Source organism: Alnus glutinosa, chromosome 14, assembly GCF_958979055.1.
Source record: "Alnus glutinosa chromosome 14, dhAlnGlut1.1, whole genome shotgun sequence".
NCBI classification, from domain to species: Eukaryota; Viridiplantae; Streptophyta; class Magnoliopsida; order Fagales; family Betulaceae; genus Alnus; species Alnus glutinosa.
In genome coordinates this window covers 2,436,515-2,454,664 of record NC_084899.1, presented here as the reverse complement: position 1 = coordinate 2,454,664, position 18,150 = coordinate 2,436,515, and the positions used below count along the sequence as shown (strand labels likewise).

Sequence of the window (18,150 nt, the reverse complement as noted above, 5' to 3'; positions counted from 1 at the left end):
GTGAGTTTCGTCTCGGGTCCGAGAAACGGGTATTTGCCGGTCGTGATGGAAGCCTCCAATGGTTTTAAGCGGAAGGTCGTGACAGGTTCGGCCGGTTATGTTCTCGAAGACGTTCCTCATTTGTCTGATTATATTTCTGATCTCCCTGTACGTCATCGTTTCCTGGAGTACATAATCCATCATTCAATTAAATTATTATCTCTTCTCTTAAATTTGTTGACTAATCTTCCGTTTGGCGGATGAGAAAGCGAAAATGAAGGAAAAGAAAGCTTTCAGTAACTTTGGAGTTCCGAGAATCGAGGAACTCAGCTCAGCTTAGCCAAATTTTAATAGATTTTTGTTGTTCGTGAAATTATTTAGAATTTGATTGGGTTTTGAATTTTTTAAATTTGAATTTAACTATAATTTAGTGTACAAATTTCAAGGTAAATAAAGTTGAAAAATATATTTGAATAGTTTGATTTTTTGTGACAAATTTAAAAAAAGTAAAATAAAATCTTATTTTATTCTTGTTTCTAAACATACCTACATGTGATTTTGATGTGTTATATATATATATATATATAGACTCTAAGTTTCCAATAATCAGTTTTAAATTTTAATTGGACCATGTCGGGACCACCCTAAATATTCTTGTAACAACGAGTTGACCAACGGACTTACGCTAAACCAACGCTAACAGTTTAGACTGATTACCTAAGACTTGGAGTATTATTGCAGATGTGCTTGCCTTTTGGTAATGTTAGTTAGAATTGATGATTCATTGAGATACTACTTTTGTATTTTCAGGCGGTATTTTGTCAATGTGGGCGACACTGTTGCTCAGCGGGTTAGTGTTCTCTACAAACTTATTTTCTTATTCCCGAGAAAAAGAGTAGGGCTTTATTTTGTATATAAGCTTGTGATTTTCTTTCTACGATTGTTTCCGACGTTATGTAATAACTAGGTCCAAGGAAATTAAAGGTAGAAGAAGGGAAGGTTGAAGACGACGCAATCATTGTTTCTTTTTTCTCCAAAACGTATTGTTTAACTAATGTTTTTAAACGTAACGTTTAACTATGATAACAAACTCTGAAAGTAGGGTTGGCAATTTTTGACACGACCCGTGAACTTGGCACGAACACGACACGAAAATACAGGGTTTAGGTTTAGAGTAATCGGTTTCGGGTCATAATTGGGTTGGCAATTTTTGACACGACCCGTGAACTTGGCACGAACACGACACGAAAATACAGGGTTTAGGTTTAGAGTAATCGGTTTCGGGTCATAATTGGGTCAACCCAATTATAAACCCGTTAATTATTATATATATATATATATATAAATAAAAAATAAAAATAAAAAACCTAGCCCGGCTAGCCACACGACCCGCACCCGCATCCCTTTTTCTTTTTAGCTTTCCCTTTCTTTCATCGTTTCATTTCACGCAACCACGCCCCCTGACTCCTGAGTCACCTCTATACACGAGTCATGGTCTTCGACTGTCGATCTTCCAGACCCCTCCTCCAGGTTAAACGTCTTCTGACTCTTCTCTACTGTCGGATCTTCCAACCAGGTCGAACCTGTGCAAAGGAGTGGACTCGCTGATGATTCGAGCATTGCCGGTACTAGATTGACTGCGCGATTTGTCTCAGGCTCTCAACAAATTCGAGGAGAAAGAGGCGGTGACTCGGCGGTAGAGTTTGCGCAGAATCAACACAAGCAGATGTAGAGGAAGCCCATGAGGAAAAGCTCAACGAGGACGATGAGCAGTGCCTTAATCACTGAGCGTTGGGCTAGCAATGGGCTCGGCCACGCTTCTTGCCTTCTTTAGTTCTTCTTCTTCACGGGTTACCCGGGTCGTGTTCAGGTAACTCGTTTGAAAATAGGGTCGTGTTCGGGTTTAAGAACTCAACCTGATTAATAATCGGGTTGGCCGGGTTGACACGAACCCGACTCGTGGACCCGAATTGCCAAGCCTGTCTGAAAGCTGCGCGACTTTAAATCTGTTCTCTCTTTTTTGGAAATCTGTGCCGACTTGAGAAACCTTTGGGCATATGGCTACACATCCTTCACTTCCATACTTGATTCTATTTATATCTTATTTACTAATCATTTGTAGGGGTAGGCGTGGGCTGGATTGAGCCGGATTTACATGTTTTCTACAATTCGCCTCGCAATGAATGGGTTTGAAAATCGGGATCTGCAACCCGCATAGTGATTGGTCAATCCGATGGGCCGCATTTAGCACGGATAGGGGGCGAGTTATGCGGGTTTGGGTATTCTTTTTGTTGTTTTTTTTTTAAACCAAAAAATTTTATGGGCCCAAAAAACTTTATGGGTCCAAATACTCAATTCCTCTCAGGATATTCCTCAAACACCATCTAGGCATCCCTAAACTACTCGAAACAGAGTAACCCCTCACCAATCCATTAACCACATGCAAATCCAAATCCAACCCAAATTTCACAACAAGGGTATGAACCTGTTTGCACAACCCAAGCGAGAAAATTCTAGAACAAGCCTTGAGAAGAAAAGGGAACGTGTGCCTTATTAAGAAGACAACTTAAATTGATTTTGCAGTGAAAATGTCTTACGGACTTCATATTCAGTATTTGATTTATAGCAAACAAAACAAAACACCTTTAATCTAAGATGGCTAAATACAACAACATTTAGCAAAGATATTTCTTGAAAAGAGACGTTGCAGGCTGCGCATGGTCTAGGGGAAAATAGGCCCGACTTGCAGCAAACTTTTCCTTGAAATCCGATTGACTTGGCAGCAGGCTTGTCCTTGAAATCAGGTTGGCTTGACAGACTCGGCGGCAGGCTTTTCCTGAAAATTAGGTTGGCTTGGCTTCCGTAGATTCAGCCTTTTCATGAGTAGAGATTAGAGAATATAGTTTTGAAAAGGAGTTGTTTTTGAGAGATTGAGAGAGAGATTGAACTACTTATACCCAACGGCTAGCGGTGAAAGTTGAAGAGCGAAGATTTCTTCAGTACATAGGAGTCGATGCACAAATTGGGTTGAAGATGAGTGATGACCGACGGTCACAGTTTTAAAGAGTGAAGAACCTATTTGATTTCAAACCCTAAATTGTATAAAAAATTAAATAATTGACCGGAATTGAAAAGAATCTGTGAATCACGCTTGATCTTCAAATGGATGGGATGCGCCGCTCTGGTTTGAGGGTTTCTTGTTGTGAGTCATGAGTCGTGACTCTTAGTCTTGGGGTTTTTTTGGGGGAAATCTGAAAAACTGAGTAAAGAGGGAATGCGAGGCGGGGTGATTATGCGGGTGGAAAAAATATTAATACCGCAACCCGCCTCAAAAATTATGAATTATGTGATCCAAGATCCGCAATTTTAAAACAATGCATTATATCCGTTCTTCACGGGTCGGTTCGAATCGGACCGGGTCAGGTCGGTTTCACGGATACGAGCGGTTCCTGCTCACCCCGACTCATTTGAAAAATACGATTTTATTTTCCTCTCAACAATTATATATATATATATAAAGGATTTTTCCTATTAAATTAGCTCATGTGTCAGAAAGTAGCTGAATATATATTTAAAAGTCTTTTAACCCACTGAAAAAGTTGCTTAATTATTTTCACGTTCGGATAAAGAAGGTTCCGTACGAATAAAGTGGAAAAGACAGAAATAAGGGTTTCCAATTTTTTTATTTATTTTTTCCATATGGACTGCTACAGTAAAATCACGCTTTTCCCGAATGCCGTACGGTTGACAGACTGATTTTCTTGACCCTCGTTCAATTAAAAAAAGAAAATGCTAAATCCACAACTCTTTTCCACAATTCTATCACAACTCTTTTCCACCCCTTTTTTTTTTTTTTAGTTTTTTCAATTCTTTTTTTAAATTTTTTAATTGATTTTTAAAGATTTTTTATTTTTAATTTTTTTATATAGTGCCACATGTCAACTTCTGAGGTTGACACGTGGCGGACCGTTAGTTTTTAGACAGAGAAGTTAACCGAGGTACTAATTTGGTCATTTTCCAAAATTGATGTATCATCTGTGATGCGAATTGAAACTCAATGACTAAAAAATAAAGTTGTCAAAACTCAAGGACTAAAAATGTATTTAACCCTGATAATAATAATAATAATAATTAAAAAAAGACATTAGAAAATGCTCTAGATAGGTAGTTTTATTTCTCTTTTTTGAAATGTTACCACACATCACTTCATTAGCTTTTTCTCTCATTCCACACCCTCACCTCTCTCTAAATTTTGTTGGAAAGCTCTATGGAAACTTAAGCTAAACCATCGTTTAAAACTTTGTATTTCAAAGATGGTTTGAAATATTATTCCCACCAAATTTCGAATTTATCAATCCATCATTTCTTTTCTATTAGACACCAGTTGCTCCCTTTGGTCCTATCCTACAAACTCTCTTTCTCATCTCTTTTTCACTTGTCTCATTGCACATGTGGTTTGGCACCAATCTTTTTGGCTTTTGGATACAATTGCTTTAAATGTTACCAACATGACAGATTGGCTCCTTATTATTCTTCATCCACACCGTATGCTTGGAGCTCCTCCAGCAGAGACTCATAGGTTCCAAATATTTGCTGTTGTTGCTTGTGACTACCTTTGGTTTACCAGGAATAAAGCTTATCATGATGACATTATCCCAAATGCTCTTCTCATATTAACTACTATTAACAAGACAGCATGTGATCACTTTTCAGCGTGGAAAACCAAATATAATAAAACTCCTGAAGTCTGGAAGAGTCCTTCCCCTCCTTATTTTGAGATAAATTATGATACTATTATCAGAGCTTCTTTTTTTGCTCAAACTGCAGTTTGTAGAGACTCTACTGGTTCTATAATCAAATATATCTCCATTATTAACTCACCTTGCTCTGTTATTCATGGTGAGGCTACTGCTGCTCTTCTGGCTGCTCATTTGGCAGTTTCGTTAGAGTTTTCCTCTTTTATCTTAGAGGGTGATTCTCTCAATGTCACAGTGGCACTTCAGCTAGTAATTACAATTGATTGGCAAATTGCTTCCACCATCTCCATCATTCACTCCACCATCCCACAAACAGTTAGCTAGAAAGCTAGTTATGTAACCCAAAGTGTAAACTTCTATACTCATCATGTGGTAAATTGGGTCACAATCAAAATTTATTCTGACTGCATTCCCATCATTTTCTCCCTATCCACATCCTTTCCTCCACGTTTTGGAAAAGTCTTCCTCTCCACTTTCTTTATTTTATAAATTTTTCTATTTTTTTCTTTTGGTTTCTTTACAATGTACTCGAGCGCAAAAAAAAGAAAAGAAAAAAAAAACACTAGAGATAAGATTCTATTCTGGTCAATCAGAGTCAACAATTGGTTTTTTAATTGCAACTTTTACTATGAATTTCCAAATTGGCAAACTCTGAAAAGTGACGCCAACTTTAACACTGATTTGCCAAATTGTGAAACATAATTTTATTTTCTAAGCCTCATTTGCGAATATTTCTTAAAAAATTTCTTCCCACTATTTCTTAAAAAATTTCAGATATATAAACAAAACTTTACATTAATTAAGCTCATTTAAATTAATTTTTTTAATATCTAAATTGCTATTTTTAATAATTAATTATTTATGAATATATGTAGTTTTTGTTACATATTTTAATTATATAAAATATATATATATATATATATATATATATATACTTGAAATTATATATAGAGAACAACAATAATTTTATTAAACTCTACTCATATTCTAAATACGTTAAACGTATCAAAATAAGTTATAAATTACATTTATATGTTTTGAATAATAATTAAATTTTATTGAATTGTTTATTTATCTCATTAGTTATATTCTTAATATTTTTAAGCAATTTTTCTTCAGCTTTAGAAAAAGAGCTTGACCCCCGTCAACGACCGCCCATGGCTCAGAACACCTTTCCCATTGGTGGACTCCGTTCATGCTCGTCCAATCGTCTCGGGTCCGAGAAACGGGTATTCGCCGGTCGTGATGGAAGCCTCCAACGGTTTTAAGCGGAAGGTCGTGACAGGTTCGGCCGGTTATGTTCTCGAAGACGTTCCTCATTTGTCTGATTATATTCCTGATCTCCCTGTACGTCGTCGTTTCCTGGAGTACATAATCCATCATTCAATTAAATTATTATCTCTTCTCTTAAATTTGTTGACTAATCTTCCGTTTGGCGGATGAGAAAGCGAAAATGAAGGAAAAGAAAGCTTTCAGTAACTTTGGAGTTCCGAGAATCGAGGAACTCAGCTCAGCTTAGCCAAATTTTAATAGATTTTTTTTGTTCGTGAAATTATTTAGAATTTGATTGGGTGTTGAATTTTTTAAATCTGAATTTAACTATAATTTAGTGCACAAATTTCGAGATAAATAAGGTTAAAAAATATATTTGGATAGTTTCATTTCCTGAGAAAAGTGTGATAAAATCTTATTTTATTATTGTTCCCAAACATACCTACATGTGATTTTGATGAGTTTATATATATATTTAGCATTTTGATTTTCCTGACAGAACTATCCGAGTCCGTTGCAAGACAATCCTGCATACTCGGGTGTCAAGTGAGTTCACCTTCGCCCACGCGCTTCGATGGATTGATGAAATTTGCTGTTCTTGCCTTTTGGTAATGTTGGTTAGAATTGATGGTTCATTGAGATACTACTATTGTATTTTCAGGCAGTATTTTGTCAATGTGGACGACACTGTTGCTCAGCAGGTTAGTGTTCTCTTCAAACTTATTTTCTTATTCCTGAGAAAAACAGAAGGGCTTTATTTTGTATATAAGCTTGTGATTATCAGGAAAGAGGATGAAAGACTTTTGAGGGAATAGGTTTGATTAACTTAATCAAAACCTAAATGTAAATGTTGTATATATAGAGGTGTTACAAGAGTTTATGTTGAACTCTAATACTGTACATTTGAAAGTAAAAACCACCTAATCTAAGTTTGAATGATAACTAAGGATAACTGGATATGACCGTGTCTTGTGGTATGCTGTTGGAGATAACACGTGATGAAGAGTAGTCTTGAGCGTCTGCTGATGATGTGGAGCTGCTGGTTGGAGGAGGTTCACTAACAGTTCCCTGCAAGCTTATGGGAGGAGAATCAACCAAAAGCTTGGACTTTAGTAACGTGAACCGAGTTGTTGAAAGGCCCTTTGTAAATATATCCGCTATTTGATCAAGGGTTGAGATGAACTTAATCAAAATATCCCCATTGATGACTTTCTCTCGGACAAAGTGATAGTCGACTTCTATATGCTTTGTCCTAGCATGATATACGGGATTTGACGCCAAGGCTAATGCACTCACATTGTCACACCAGAGAATTGGAGCATGAAGAAGTGGTATTGACAAGTCTTTGAAAAGCATTCTTAACCAATAAAGTTCCACGGTTGCTATGGCCATTGAACGGTATTCTGCCTCTGTACTAGAACGAGAGACAACCGGTTGCTTCTTGGCTGACCATGAGATTAAACAATTACCAAGAAAAACACAAAATCCTGATGTTGAGCGGTGGTCATCCGGGCTACCAACCCAATCGGAGTCACAAAAAGCTTGGAGTTGCAGAGGTCCTTTGGAGTAGAAAAGACCATGTGAGGGTGTAGCTTTGAGGTATCTAAGAACCCTCTTAGCAGCAGTCCAGTGTGTAGAAGATGGAGAGTGCATGTGCTGACACAGCTGATTAACAGAGAATGCTATCTCAGGTCTAGTAAGAGTACAATACTGTAAGGCACCAACCACATGACGATATTCAGATGGCTCTGGCAGAATCTCACCATCAAATTTTGATAGTTTGGCACCTGAGGAACACGGGGATTTGGAGGGCTTAGCACCAAGCATCCAAGTCCTGTGTAAGAGATCTGAAATGTACTTTGTCTGGCATAAATGAAGTCCATTTGAGGAGAAGGTGGCCTGTACACCTAGGAAGAAATGGAGAGGACCCAAATCTTTAAGAGGAAATTGCAATTGAAGCTTGGAGATAATTGATGAAATAACCTTGCTGTGAGTACCAGTGATAATGATGTCATCTACATAAATCAAGATGAAAATTTGAATATCACCATGCAGGAAAATAAATAGAGAAGTATCAACAAGAGAAGCCCGAAATCCATGACTAAGCAGCGCAGCCGAGAGACATGTAAACCATGCTCTTGGTGCTTGTTTGAGACCATAAATGGCCTTATGTAGTTTGCAGACAGAATCTGGTTGCTCTTTATCTTGGAAACCCTGAGGTTGTTCCATAAAAACTTCCTCTAGCAATGTGCCATGTAAGAACGCATTGGAGACATCCAATTGTCTAATCTCCCAATTAAACTGAACTGCAAGAGCTAACACAATTCGAATAGTGGCTGTTTTGATGACAGGGCTGAAGGTTTCAGTGTAATCCAGTCCACATTTTTGATCAAATCCCTTAGCAACTAAGCGTGCTTTGAATCGTTCAATAGAGCCATCTGCATGTTGTTTGATCTTGTAAACCCATTTATTCCTAATGACATTGGTGTGCAAAGGTCTAGGACAGAGAGTCCAAGTGCCATTGGTCATAAGTGCATCAAATTCATGAGCCATAGCAGTTCTCCAACGAGGATCAGTAGCAGCTTTAGTGTAACAAGTAGGTTCAACTAGAGATAGGGATGTATGAAGAGCAACAGGGGGATGCTTGGATGTGTAGAAAAGTTGGAAATCTGAAAATGGTTTAGGTTTCAGGGAGCCGGTTTGGGATCTTGTGACCATATTGTGATGGGGTTGAGAAGAATTAGAAGAAGGGTGAGCAGGAATAGGTAGGGGATCAGGTAGAGGAACAGGATTAGACACAATGGCAAAGTCGGGTAATGCTGTAGCAGATTCAAGCTGGACAGAAGGAGAGGGGTCACGTGAAATAGGAGATGTAATGAGTGATTGGGGAGATACCTCATTGGAGTCCAACGAAGAATCAGTAAAGGCATGTGGAGATGGAGCTGAAAGTGGTGCTGGGGAGATCAAAGGAAGAGCTGCTGGTTGAGGAGGGGAAGTCGAACTTGACAGTATTGGTGTAATGCTTGGAGGCATGAGAAAGGACACATCAGTAGAGGCATTGAGCTTAGAAGACAGGTGCTGCTTGGCATGATCCTTTGCAGGAAAACAGGTCTCATCAAACACAACATTCCTAGAGAGATAAACTCTATCAGTGGCAATATCTAGACACCTATAGCCAGCATTACTATATCCTAAAAATACGCAGGATTTTAATCTAAATTCCAATTTATGTGTTGTATAGGGACGAAGTAAGGGGAAACATTTACAGCCAAAGACCCTTAGAGATTTGTAATTTGGAGGAGTATTGAACAACTTTTGAAAAGGAGAGATATTTTGTAAGACCACAGTGGGAAGCCGATTGATAAGATAAGTAGAAGTAAGGAAAGCATCAACCCAAAATTTGTTGGAAAGACCTGAGTGAGCAAGGAGAGTCAAACCAGTCTCTAGAAGATGTCTTAGTTTTCTTTCTGCGAGGCCGTTTTGTTGAGATGTGTATGGACATGACTTTCGATGGAGAATACCATGTTGAGACAAAAAATTTTGAAACTGATGGGAGGTATATTCACCCCCACCATCAGATTGAAGGCTCTTAATTTTGCAAGAAAATTGGTTTTCAACTAAAACCTTGTATTTGACAAAACATTGATAAACATCTGATTTAGCTTGCAGAGGATAAAACCAAGTGTAGCGGGAAAAATAATCTACAAAGATAATATAATATTTGCATCCACTTAAAGAGACCACTGGAGATGTCCAAAGATCCGAATGTATGAGTTCTAAAGGAGCACAAGAAACACGAGTGGAAGATGAAAATGGTAATGTCTTTCCTTTACCAAGTTGACAAGAATCACAAAATAACTTTTTATTAGATAAATCACCTGTTAGAACAGGTAGGTGATGAGATTTGATTACAGTGGACACTGTGGCAAAGGATGAGTGACCTAATCTAGAGTGACACACAAAAGGTGTGGTCTTTAAACCTAAGAAAGCAGTAAAACAGCAGTTGTGTTTGAAGAGAGACTTCTGAAACCGCAACAGATACAAGCCATTTTCACTCCTGCCTTCCAGCAGAGTCGCCCAAGTCTGATTGTCCTTCACATAGAAATGAGAATCAGTTAGAATAAAGAAACAAGCATTATCTTTGCAAAATTTTTGAATGGACAGTAAATTGGTGGAAGCTGCAGGGCAATGTAAAATGTTTTTAAGTTTAAAAGGAGGAGTGAAATATGGAGAAGTAGTTGAAAGAAGAGTAGATGAACCAGTATTGGCAATGGCTAGACCATCTCCATTCCCCACTGCTACTGAATCAGGACCCTGGAATGGCTCTTGGATTGCCAAAGTTTCGAGCTCATTTGTGATATGTGCATTAGCCCCACTGTCAGCAAACCACTGCTGATCTTCAAGAACTGTGTTATGCTGAGCAACCATGGCAGCCAGTTGTGTAGGAGGATGGCGACCCTAATAAGCAGAATCCATTCTGTGGAAACAGTCCAATGCCTGATGACTTGTTTTTCCACAGATTTGGCAAGGTGGACGGCTAAAAATACCAGGGCCAGAGGAGCCATTTGGAGGAGGTCCTGATAATCCAGCAGGACGAGTTGAGGTATATGGACTCCTGGGAAACGAAGACAATCCCATTGGAGGTCGAGCATTGTTGTACCGCGGAGGATACTTCTGAGGATAGTGAGGCCGAAAAGATCTGGAGCCAGAGTGAGGTCTGGGGCCAGAGTGAGGTCTGGGGCCAGAGGGAAAGCCAGAGAGATTGCTATCTCCTGGTTTCTGAGCCATAAGAGCAAAAGGACTGTTGGCAGACGGTGCAGTCTGTTGATTGAGCAGAAGTTCATGGTTCAACAGTTCATCACGAAAATCTGCAAAAGTCATAGAAGTTTTGCGGGTGGAAATCATAATGACAGTAACAAATGAGTTGAAAGAATGGTTTAAACCACTCATAACATAGGAGATAAACTCCTCATCAGGAACAGGTTGGCCAATAGCAGCAAGTTGATCGGCATATTATTTGGCAAGCTGAAGATAAGCAGCACAGGTTTTGGAACCTTGATGTAATGTTTGAAGTTTACGCTTCAATTGAGAAATACGCGTCTTGGATTCAGAGGCATATTGAGTGGCCAAAGAGAGCCATACCTGCCGGGAAGTGTGCAGTCCATAAACAGTAGACAACACGGATTCAGAGAGATTGAGAGTAATCCAACTTAAAATGTATTGATCAGTTTTGACCCAGACAGAGTATGCCGGGTTGGAAACCATCTTGCCTTCAGCATCGGTCAAGAATTCTGGGGGGCAGGGCGTTGAACCGTCCACAATGTCCATGAGATCATGCGTTTTCAAAATTGGAACCAATTGAGAAGTCCATAGAAGATAGGTGGTGTCAGTCAGTTTGATGAGCTGGGTAGGAGTCGGAAGTGCAGAAACATTAAAAACAGAAGAAGAGGCCATTGGATACGGGAAAAAAAAAATATATATAAAGGGGTTAGCCTAGATTGGCTCTGATACCATGAAAGACTTTTGAGGGAATAGGTTTGATTAACTTAATCAAAACCTAAATGTAAATGTTGTATATATAGAGGTGTTACAAGAGTTTATGTTGAACTCTAATACTGTACATTTGAAAGTAAAAACCACCTAATCTAAGTTTGAATGATAACTAAGGATAACTGGATATGACCGTGTCTTGTGGTATGCCGTTGGAGATAACACGTGATGAAGAGTAGTCTTGAGCGTCTGCTGATGATGTGGAGCTGCTGGTTGGAGGAGGTTCACTAACAGAGGAGAGATAATGCAATTGATTATGTTCTTGACTTCGTAGTTTATTATTGAGAGTAAAATTGACATGAAGAAGGCATGTGTGGTTGGATCACCTATGCTACTACTTTATGGGTATGGGTAGCTGGTAGGAAAGGAGTTTTCCTCATGAGAAATGTTTAAAAAACATCAAGGGAGTGTTCACTTGGTGTGCGCTTGGTATTTTTCTAACACCTCCCCTTTCCTAATGGTTACTGCTCTTATAAGTAGGTGCATGCATCCCAAAAGGCAGTGGGACACGGATCCTTTCCGGTTCATTATAATTTAGGGGTATTTTTGTCTTTTTACTTTTTTTTGGGACAAAAATGCCCCTACACTATAAGGGATTGGAGAGGATCTTACTGTAGGCTGAGGTGTGGGTTCCCTCTGATCCGAATGCGTGGGAAGGCAATTGTTGTAGAATGCATCTTTGATTACTACACTTTTTTGATGAACTAGAAGTCTGGATTTGAATTTCATGCATTTTTTTCTTTTTCTTTTTTGGCTCTTTTGCTGTTGTAGATTGTAGTTCACAAAGATAGTCCAAGAGGTATACATTTTCGACGTGCTGGACCCCGTCAAAGGGTATGTATTTTGGGTGCTTTCATGAGTGGGTTGAATTAATGGAGAACCATATGCTTGTCATTTATGCATGCTGTTATATGTTGTTCAGGTGTATTTTGAGCCAGATGATGTTCTTGCTTGTATTGTGACATGTGGGGGTACTTGTCCTGGACTCAACACAGTGATCAGGGAGATTGTATGTGGCTTGTACCATATGTATGGCGTAAAGAAAGTTCTGGGCATTGATGTAAGTGATTATTAAAATCTCTACTCCTATATCTCATTGAAACCCCCTTCCCCCCAACAAAACAGAGAAAGAAGAAAACCAACTGTCACGCACTGAGGAGGAGAGGAGAGAAGTAATGGAAAGAATTTGTGATCACTCAGAATGGGAACATCCCGGAGGATAGGTTAAATAAATACCTTCCGTGTAGTTTGCATTCACAAGAATAAAAACGAAATCCGAAACACCTATGCTTTCCTTGATTAAAAATTGAGCATTATGCATCTTTTCATTTAGCCAAGTATGTAGGGCTTTCTTTTTTCCTTTCTAAAAGGGTGTTTAGGCATACGTAATGCTAAGGGAACTGGCAGAACTGCTAATGCAAGAATTATTTTCATTGTTCTCTCTTAGTGGACCTGATGGCTTTTTTGCACTAAAATATAATCAATCACGGTACACTCATAAGCATGTAATATCTAGAAAGTGGACAGGAACCAGAATATTTGTTAAAGACGGTCAAGTTTTAAAAATTCATTGGGACATTAATGGCACAGGTCGATGTAATGCCCTGCTGGTGTAGCGCATCTTTGCCATCTGGGTTAACTTGCTGATTTTCCTAACCAAAAACAAATAGATAAATAAGAACCATAAAAAAACGTTGAATGGACAAAAATGTGGTGGCCTACTCCTTTCCCATTTGACTTTAATGCCTTCCCTGGCCTGGAAGACATTTGAATTTGGAAATCATGTCAATTGCTAGTTCTTTACTTTTTCCCCTTTCTTTCATTTTGCCTTAGTTGTTGAGAGCGTAAGTTTCGAAGCATTTGAATTTTGTATCAGTTTATTTTGTACTGGATAATTTGTTGGAATCAACAATTAATGAAGTTGGCAGAATCCTTAGGGAGGATATAGGGGTTTCTCTGCTAGAAATACAATTACTTTAACCCCTAAGGTTGTGAATGATATCCATAAACGTGGTGGAACCTTCATTGGGACATCACGTGGTGGCCATGATACCTCAAAGATAGTTGACAGCATTCAAGATCGGGGGATAAACCAGGTATTTACATTGTCTTTAGTCCAGTTTGTTCATCACTTAAGATTTTGTTATATGCATTTATCCTGACCAAGACCATCCTCTCAATTCATGGGCATTAGATTCATAATCCTCTGGATTTCAGGTTTATATTATTGGAGGAGATGGAACTCAAAGAGGGGCCTCATTCATATTCGAGGTATTTAATGTTTTTAGAAATGCTAATTGATAAATGTCCTATTGTTCAAGGCCCCCCCCCCCCCCCAAAAAAAAAAGAAAAGGCGAAGGTGTCTTATCTATTGAAATGTGTAGAAAACTGATTGCCATTACCATATGCAAGTTATTGTTAACTCATGCAGGAAATCAGAAGGCGTGGTCTCAAAGTTGCAGTCGCTGGAATCCCCAAAACCATTGATAACGACATTCCAGTATGTCTCTTGGGTGTTCCCTACCTACTGGACTATCACTATCAAATATAAGAGTAATGTTTTTTTTGCACAACTCTTATACAATTTTTGTACAACTCTAATTATTATTAGGAAAATGTTAGATTTACAACACTAATACAATAACTGTACAACAATCCCTCACATGAGGGTGGGCCTCACACATTGGGGCCCACCCTCATGTGAGGAGTTGTTGTGCAGTTATTGTGATTGTGTAGTGTAAAAATCAAATCCCTTCTTCTTATTATTATTATTATTATTATTTTTTATGATCAACCATTGGGTTTGTTTTCCTATATGTGGGCCCTAAATATTCAATAGTTGATCTTAAAAAAAAGTTGTTAGAGTTGTGTAAAAGTTGTACAAGAGTTATGCAAGAAACATTACTCTAAATATAATGCTTGATTATCTGAACACTTTGTTTTGACTGCATGCTATTTCTTGCTTATACAGGTTATTGACAAGTCCTTCGGCTTTGACACTGCTGTTGAGGAGGCTCAGCGTGCTATTAATGCAGCACGTGTTGAAGCTGCAAGTGTTGAGAATGGTATTGGGGTTGTGAAGTTGATGGGTCGCTACTGTGGTAAGTTCTAGGTAACTTATCAAAAAAAAAAAAATCTGTTAATCTACGTAATTAGAGTAGTCTTCACGTCCACCAATCTTTAGGGTTTAATTTGGTCTTATTTTAGTTTTAATATTCCTATTCAATTTGTCAAAGTTCAATGCAATTATGTGTATGGGTTTATTAATTTTTGTTACTACACATTGATTAAGATGGTAAATTGCAAGATTTTAAAATACTTTTGAGCATAAAATAAAAAGTGATTGGGACTCTCGGTCTACTCTTCCCTGGTGTCCTTGCCTGTACTTGAAGTGTGTATTTCTCTTTCTTGACAGAATTAATGACCCAATGTGTTTCCGATGTCATGTGATGTGACTCTGCTAACTTTACATTGCTTTGGTGCAGGGTTTCTTGCGATGTATGCTACTCTTGCTGGCCGAGATGTGGACTGTTGCTTGATTCCTGAGTCACCCTTTTATCTTGAAGGTCCAGGTGGACTTTTCGAATACATAGAGAAACGACTCACAGAAAATGGGCACTTTGTTCTTGTCATGATTGCTGAGACCGTTCTTTCTATGGATAAGCTGGATGCTTCAGGAAACATCCAAGATGCTGGGCTATGGATATCGCAGAAAATTAAGGTGTGGATGCTAGAGTGAATGGTCTTCCCTTAATGTCACGTATGGTTTTTTTTTTTTTTTTCCTGGATATTATTGTTTATCTTCACCCTGATTAATTTGATATTACTGTTTTTACAGGATCATTTTTCCTTACCAAATAAGATGGTCGTGAACCTCAGATATGGAGGTTAGTAATATGTTCTGATATACGTATTGTGTTGCGTATGCTGTATAGATCAGTAATACACACACATACACACACACACATATATATAGAATACTCTATCCTATTATAATCAAGTGTTGCTTGTTTGGCAGATCCTACTTATATGATCCGAGCTGTTCCAAGCAATGCCTCTGACAATGTATATTGTACACTTCTTGCTCAAAGTGCTGTTCATGGAGTAATGGCAGGTTATACGGGTTTTACAGTTGGACCTGTCAATGGAAGACAGTCTTATATACCCTTCTATGTGAGTGTGCCCTTTGATGATTGTTTCCCATTCTGGTAACTTCTAATTTGATTATTACACCAACTCCATTAAGAGAACAATAAAATCTAAAAACCTGTCGAATATTATAGCACTGCAACATTCTTTTCATGTCAGTAACTGTTTATTTTCTCCTAACACTGGATTGTTGGTCTCCAGCGGATTATTGAGAGAGAGAAAAAGGTTGTGATAACTGAGAGAATGTGGGCTAGGGTTCTGTCTTCGACGAATCAGCCGAGCTTCTTGAGCGCTAAAGATGTTATTGTTGAAGACAAGAGAGAGGAAGAACCACCAACCTAGATTTTGGACGAGGAGAAAGATTCGGATAACAATGCCGTGAAGAAAGAAGTCAGCCATATGTAATTCTGTGTATGGTTACTGCCATTGTTGTAGCCTACAGTTAAAAGATTAGGAGCTGTTCCTGCCCACTCTTATTCTGTTGCAAGTGATATTTGGCCTTCCAATTCCATGGGATTTGTGTGGAAATGTTATCCCACTTGATCAAAATTTAGATATGCTAATAATATGATTTGCTTAAACCATTGATTTTTAAGGAATTTCGTATGCTGCTGCTGGTGATTTGTATTATTGTAGACCTAAACGCTTCCTAGCTTGGAAATCATGTCCGAATGGAGTTCGCTGTGTCTGTCTGCCGATGATGACGACGACATTGTGATTCAAATCCAATCCTTGCTTGACATGTACATTGTTACTGTTACGTGAATGGTTTATAGAACGTCTAGTGTTTGCTGCACAACATTTTGTACAAACTTTGCACAACAAAGGTGACATAGAAATTATTTTCAATTTTTTTACAAAGTGTGTAATGTTGTGCGGAAATTTTTAATAAATGCTAGAAGTCCATTTAAAAATGATGTGGCTTTTGAAATCACTATTGGGTGTGTGATTGATCACTGTTAAATTTTGATCAAAAGTTGATTTTAAAAACCACCTCATTTTTAATTCTACGTCAGCTTTGAATGTTGTGCAGCAAACATTACTCTTATCGAACACGCAACACGATAATTAAATTAGGATTAAACCTAAATATTTTCAAACACAAGAAAAGGCTTGAAATTAATTCTGCTTACTTTTTCTTAATTACTGACGCATATAAATAAGAAAATTACAAAGACATAAAATAGGAGATGAACTCCTACTTCTACTTTTAAGATAAACTCTTAATACAAATAAACTACTAAATAACTTCTACACCGTAGTGTTACAAATAATTACATTTTTTTTTTACTTAAATAACTATTACTATCTTTATTTAATTAAATTATGATTGCTCTTAAAATAAATTAATGCAAACTACAACGTCTATTACATGTTGTAAAATTTTACTTTCATAACAGACATGAGGAAAGGATTGAACTTGTTAGGTAATCAATTGCTTCATTTTACCGAATAATGGAAAATCTCGCGGGCACCGGCTACCAAAAAAATCTCTTCTTGAGCGAGATTATCTTGACATGGGAAGAAATGAGTTCTCCTAATTAAGCGAGGCATCTCTTTTTTATAACTTAGTTTTGGTATTTGTGGGTTTGGTTATACTTTAAAGCGAGGGAAAAACAGTTGTCCCATGAACTATTATTCTTTTTTTTTATTTATTTAACAGAAACTTTTTACAAATTGATTTGTAAAAAATTTTTTACGACCCACATATAAAATTGACATGTGTCTCTTAGCATGCGAGAATCACATGTTATTTAAATAGCATGTGCTTCTTACATACTTTTGTTTTAATAATATTAATAAAAAAAATGTAATAAAAAAACAAATATCTTTTTTATATATAGGTTGTAAAAAATAATTTTATTAAGTACAAGTTTATAGGAAATTTCTATTCTTTTTTATTTACGCTCAAACTTAAAAAATTGCCGTATAGATACATCAAACAACTATTTATTATTGAAAATGCCACTTTGTCAGCGTTGGAGGTTAAAATGAATGGAAAAGTAACCATTTTTCTATATCTTTTCCTAAATTACCTCAATTTTTTCTTAAAAACCAAAATTAAATTATGAAAATAGAGAAAAAAAAAAAAGATTTGGCAAAACTTGAAGATATTTTAGAGGATCATCTCTTTCAACCTTCATTTCATAGGTCTTTTCAAAGAGTAAAAGAAACAAAAAGTTTTTGATTAACCAAAAAAAAAAAAAAAAAATTCTCTTTTTAAATTACCATACTATTGTCAATATTTCTTCAAACCGTTGATCAAGTAAATGTTCCTTAAAATTATAAAAAATTGTCAGTCTCATTCAATGACAAAAATAATCTAAAAAGAAAAAAAAAAATTTCAGGGGGTAGCCACGCCCTTAGCCAAATTCCTTCCCTCCAAACCTCCTTATCAGCTTCACCTCAACATCCAAAAAGTCATCAATCAACCTTATTTATA

General features: G+C 37.4%; 1 protein-coding gene across 2 annotated transcripts; it reads left to right on the top strand.

Moving 5' to 3' along the window:
• Positions 1 to 5,866: 5,866 nt before the first annotated feature.
• LOC133857639 (ATP-dependent 6-phosphofructokinase 3-like) lies at positions 5,867 to 16,291 on the top strand. Of its 2 annotated transcripts, none has more exons than XM_062292923.1 (13): positions 5,867 to 6,083; positions 6,508 to 6,554; positions 6,670 to 6,709; positions 12,330 to 12,392; positions 12,481 to 12,618; positions 13,496 to 13,654; positions 13,776 to 13,829; positions 13,990 to 14,058; positions 14,530 to 14,659; positions 15,044 to 15,279; positions 15,397 to 15,445; positions 15,577 to 15,731; positions 15,912 to 16,291. In XM_062292923.1, the coding sequence occupies exons 1-13, from the start codon at positions 5,982 to 5,984 to the stop codon at positions 16,047 to 16,049; spliced, it is 1,380 nt and encodes a 459-aa protein (XP_062148907.1). In that variant the 5' UTR covers positions 5,867 to 5,981; the 3' UTR covers positions 16,050 to 16,291. The 2 variants fall into 2 exon arrangements, with proteins under 2 accessions (XP_062148907.1, XP_062148906.1); XM_062292922.1 differs by having other exon boundaries at positions 15,909 to 16,291.
• The last annotated feature ends 1,859 nt before the right edge of the window (positions 16,292 to 18,150 follow it).

Bases quoted from the DNA above. Each gene is read 5' to 3' on its own strand.
- LOC133857639 (XM_062292922.1), top strand. From the start codon at position 5,982: ATGGAAGCCTCCAACGGTTTTAAGCGGAAGGTCGTGACAGGTTCGGCC. The intron at 12,393-12,480 runs GTATGTATTTTG...TATGTTGTTCAG, and splicing joins GTGCTGGACCCCGTCAAAGG to GTGTATTTTGAGCCAGATGA. The intron at 15,732-15,908 runs GTGAGTGTGCCC...GTTGGTCTCCAG, and splicing joins AGTCTTATATACCCTTCTAT to CGGATTATTGAGAGAGAGAA.